Source organism: Gymnodraco acuticeps, unplaced genomic scaffold, assembly GCF_902827175.1.
Source record: "Gymnodraco acuticeps unplaced genomic scaffold, fGymAcu1.1, whole genome shotgun sequence".
Lineage (NCBI taxonomy): Eukaryota > Metazoa > Chordata > Actinopteri > Perciformes > Bathydraconidae > Gymnodraco > Gymnodraco acuticeps.
This window is the reverse complement of record NW_022991698.1, coordinates 12,501-17,794: the sequence shown is the minus strand read 5'-3', so window position 1 is coordinate 17,794 and position 5,294 is coordinate 12,501. Positions and strand designations below refer to the sequence as shown.

The window sequence follows — 5,294 nt, the reverse complement described above, 5'->3', positions numbered from 1 at the left end:
AAAGCGGTCGCAAAACAGTTGTGTGATTACTTAAAAATCAATGATTTATTTGAAGATTTTCAGTCTGGCTTTAGAACACATCATAGCACAGAGACCAGAGAGATGCTGCCTTCAGTGACCAGCAGAACCAGGGAGATGCTGCCTTCAGGGACCAACATAACCAGAGAGATGCTGCCTTCAGGGACCAGCAGAACCATGTAGATGCTGCCTTCAGGGACCAGCAGAACCAGGGAGATGCTGCCTTCAGAGACCAGCAGAACCAGGGAGATGCTGCCTTCAGGGACCAACATAACCAGGGAGATGCTGCCTTTAGGGACTAGCAGAACCAGGGAGATGCTTTCTTCAGGGACCAGTAGAACAAGGGGAATGCTGCCTTCAGGGACCAGCAGAACCAGGGAGATGCTGCCTTCAGGGACCAGCAGAACCAGGGAGATGCTGCCTTCAGAGACCAGCAGAACCAGGGAGATGCTGCCTTCAGGGACCAGCAGAACCAGGGAGATGCTGCCTTTAGGGACTAGCAGAACCAGGGAGATGCTTTCTTCAGGGACTAGCAGAACCAGGGAGATGCTGCCTTCAGGGACCAACAGAACCAGGGGAATGCTGCCTTCAGGGACCAGCAGAACCAGGGAGATGCTGCCTTCAGGGACCAACATAACCAGGGAGATGCTGCCTTTAGGGACCAGCAGAACCAGGGAGATGTTTTCTTCAGGGACCAGCAGAACCAGAGAGATGCTGCCTTCAGGGACCAACAGAACCAGGGGAATGCTGCCTTCAGGGACTCTGTACATTAGCAGCAGGGTGAGATGTTCATAGTCTCCAGCAGAGGGAGACACAGCTCTCCTCTTTGTTTCTGTGTGTGAGAACATTCAGTCTCTGAAGCATCAGGACTACATTTCCCATGAGCCTCCTCTCTCCCTGCTGAGGAAGTAGAGAGGGAGGAGAGTGGGAGGAGAGGGGAAGGAGAGTGGGAGGAGCTTAGGAGTTTGGGAAAGAATGTGAGGAATTCATTTCCTGCAGCTCCGAGGAGCAGATATGGAGCTCTGAGTCTCTGAGACTCCCCCGATATCTCTCCCACAGAGACCCTCACCCACAGAGACCCTCACCCACAGGAGGGGTGAGAGGAGGGAGGATAATAGTGATGGCAGAGCCTCTGTTGAGGAGAACGTTCTCCAGACTGAGAGGACGAGACAGGAGGGACAAGCTGAGCGGTGAGACTCTCATTCTTATACACATACATATATTTATATATATGTGTTACTGATGGATGTTAGTACTGACTCACTGTTTCACTACTGTCCAATGTTTACATACATTATGTACTGCAGTAACTGTACTAATACTACAGTACTAATACTCTGTTAGTTAAAGTACTTATACTGCAGTGTGTACTCTTGTGCAGTAACAGTACTGCAGTATCCATGTGATGCTGTACAGGAGAGTATTCAGTATCAGAGAGAGTAAACTAAACATACCTGAAGTACCTGAACATTGTACTCCAGTTCAGTACTGAGTACTACACTCCACCTCTGTATACAGTATACACATGTATATGTATATATATGTTTGAGTATATTTGCTGCTGTGTGAACTCCAGCTGAGGGTCTGTAGGTCCTGTGTACTGACCTCTAATGTTCTACATTACATATACACATGTAGATGTATATATGTACATCTATGTGTACACAAGTGTTGCTTTATGAACAGAGCTCTGCAGAAACGCCACTGACAGTCTGCAGCCATGCTAACATGCTAACACAGAGTAAACGGTGTATATATTATATATATATATATATATTGTATATATGGTGTGTGTTAGCACTGACCGCACATCACACACACACACACACATGCACACACACACACACACACACACACACACATATACACAAATACACATACAGACACACACACACACACATACAGACACACACACATACATACACACACACATACACATATACACACACACACACACACACATACATACACACACATATACACACACCAACATTAAACACAGTGAGAACAGAACATCCCATAACACATGTTTCACAGTCGTCTCTGTGCAGGGACTCTGTGCTACAGTTCCTCACACAGAACCTCATGGGCTCTCCTGGGTTCTCCTGTGTTCTCCTGGGCTCTCCCGGGCTCTCTCGGGTGCTCCTGAGTTCTCCCAGGTGCTCCTGAGTTCTCCTGGATTCTCCTGGGTTCTCCTGGATGCTCCTGGGTTCTCCTGGGCTCTCCTGGGTTCTCCTGGGCTCTCCTGGGTTCTCTTGGGTTCTCCTGGGCTCTCCTGGGTGCTCCTGGGTTCTCTTGGGTTCTCCTTGGCTCTCCTGGGTTCTCCTGGGTAGTCAATGGTTCTCCTGGGCTCTCATCGGTCCTCCTGGGTGCTCCTGGGTTCTCCTGGGCTCTCCCGGGCTCTCCTGGGTTTTCCTGGGCTCTCATGGGCTCTCCCAGGTTCTCCTGGGTGGTCATGGGTTCTCCTGTGTGCTCATGTGTTCTCCTGGGTTCTCCTGGGTCATCCTTGGCTCTCCTGGGTTCTCCTGGGTCCTCCTGGGCTCTCCCGGGTTCTCCTGGGCTCTCCTGGGTTTTCCTGGGCTCTCCTGGGTTCTCCTGTGTCCTCCTGGGTTCTCTTGGGTTCTCCTGGGTTCTCCTGGGTTTTCCTGGGTTCTCCTGGGCTCTCCTGGGTTCTCATGTGTTCTCCTGGGCTCTCCTGTGTCCTCCTGGGTTCTCCTGGGCTCTCCTGGGTTCTCCCGGGCTCTCCTGGGTTCTCGTTGAGAGGTTTCGGGAACATTTTGTGTCAGGAGTTATTTTTAGCTCTGCACTCAACCTCTCTGACAGACAGGAAGTCGTTTAACACACACACACACACACACACACTGCTGAGAGGAAGTGTTAATACTTTAATATTAAAATAAATATATAACAATGTAATGATGAGCCAGGCTCTGTGCTAAGCTAACAGGCTAACAGCTCGTCCTGTGTAACACGGTTTACTCTCCAGCTTCCTGTAATCAGATATGTGTATGTGTGTGCGTGTGCGTGCGTGTCAGTGTGTGAGTGTGTGCGTGCATGTCAGTGTGTCAGTGTGTCAGTGTGTGTGCGTGTCAGTGTGTGTGTGTGTGTGTGTGTGTGTCAGTGTGTGTGTGTGCATGTCAGTGTGTGTGTGTGTGTTTTGTCAGTGTGTGTGTGTGTGTGTGTGGTTGTTTAATGACAGATGATTGGATGTTTACACTGAGCAGTCTGATAGAAAGACAGATAATGTAACACACACACACACACACACACACACACACACACACACACACACACACACACACACACACACACACACACACACACACACACAAACACACACGTTTTTCCCTCCCTCTCTACATCCTCGGAAATCTCCTTCATGGCTAATGAGTGTGTTGGATTTTCAGAATAAGAGCTGATTAATGTGAGTGTGTTGGATTTTCAGAATAAGAGCTGATTAATGTGAGCTTGTTGGATTTTCAGAATAAGAGCTGAATAATGTGAGTGTGTTGGATTTTCAGAATAAGAGCTGATTAATGTGAGTGTGTTAGATTTTCAGAATAAGAGCTGTTTAATTTGAGTGTGTTGGATTTTCAGAATAAGAGTTGATTAATGTGAGTGTGTTGGATTTTCAGAATAAGAGCTGATTAATGTGAGCTTGTTGGATTTTCAGAATAAGAGCTGATTAATGTGAGTGTGTTGGATTTTCAGAATAAGAGCTGAATAATGTGAGTGTGTTGGATTTTCAGAATAATAATAATGGGTTTCATTTATAAAGCACTTCATATTTCTCGCCTACAAAGCCCTTAATGGGCAGGCGCCATCTTACCTTACCTCTTACCGCCATTTTCTTAATCTCTTTCATTTTTTGTAAAGCACTTTGAATTGCCTTGTGTTGAAAAGTGCTATATAAATAAACTTGCCTTGCCTTGCCTTAAAGAACTCATTATACCCTACTGTCCTACTAGGGCATTGCGTTCCAAGAATGCAGGGTTGTTGGTTGTTCCTAGAGTCTCTAAAAGTACAATGGGAGCCAGAGCCTTTTCTTATCAAGCTCCACATTTGTGGAATCAGCTTCCAGTTTGTGTTCGGGCGGCAGACACCCTATCCGTTTTTAAGAGTGCGCTTAAGACCTTCCTTTTTGATAAAGCTTATAGTTAGGGCTGATTAGATTCAGCCCCTAGTTTAGCTGATATAGGCTTAGTTTGTCGGGGGACATCTTACTTCTTCCTTCTCTCTGTCTATACCTGTGTACTCTCATGTTCCGATTAACCCAGCTTCCCCAAATGTCTTTCTTTTTGGTGTCTGTATACGCCAAATCCGGATGATCTGGATCCGGAGTCATGGATGATCCTGCGCTCCTCTGTCCTGGATCGCGAGCCCTGGATCTTGAGTCGTGGCTGTGGTCCTGGATCATAGGTCCTGGATGGATATCCTCGTGGATTCATCTTCCTATTATACACACATGCATTTCCAAACATTTGGACTACCTATGTTGCAAATGTATTATCTTTTCAATTTACACACGGCATCTATTGCACGTCTGTCCGTCCTGGGAGAGGGATCCCTCCTCTGTTGCTCTCCCTGAGGTTTCTCCCATTTTTCCCTTTAAACTGTGGGTTTTCTTCAGAAGTGTTTCCTTGTACGATGTGAGGGTCTAAGGACAGAGCACCCTCTGTCCTTAGACCCTCACATCGTACAAGGATATTTTGTACAAACTGTAAAGTCCACTGAGACAAATGTAACATTTGTGATATTGGGCTATATAAATAAACATTGATTGATTGATATTTGACTTCAAATCCCGAAGTGCTACAGGCAGTGAGCATGAACAGTATAAAAACATTACACAACACGGTAGAATTAATAAAAAGCAATAATACAAATAAAATAAAAGGGTGGTAATAAATAAAAGGTCTAGGGAAAGGCTTTATTGAACAGATGGGTTATGAGGCCTTTTTTAAAAGCCTCCACGGTCTGTGGTGCTCTCATGCTGTCGGGGAGAGCGTTCCACAGACTGGGGGCAGCCGAGCAGAAGGCCCGGTCTCCCATAGTACGGAGCTTAGTCCTGGGGGGTCTGAGGAGGTTGGTTTTGCTGGAGCGGGTGGTCCGCAGGGAGGTAAGGGGGGTGAGGAGTTCCTTGAGGTAGGGGGGGGGGCAGTTCCATGGACACACTGGTGGGTGAGGACGGAGACCTTGAATTCGATCCTCAGTTCCACGGGGAGCCAGTGTAGTGCTTTTAAGGATGGGGGTGATGTGATCGTATTTGCGCACCC

General features: G+C 47.2%; 1 protein-coding gene across 1 annotated transcript in view; it reads left to right on the top strand.

Moving 5' to 3' along the window:
* Positions 1-993: 993 nt before the first annotated feature.
* Positions 994-5,294, top strand: part of LOC117534577 (rho GTPase-activating protein SYDE1-like) — a gene marked incomplete at its 3' end in the record, with an annotated part of 16,754 nt that continues 12,453 nt past the window's right edge. Inside the window, 1 exon segment of the mRNA XM_034198808.1 lies at positions 994-1,208. Within this exon segment, the coding sequence (XP_034054699.1) occupies positions 1,139-1,208 (70 nt within the window).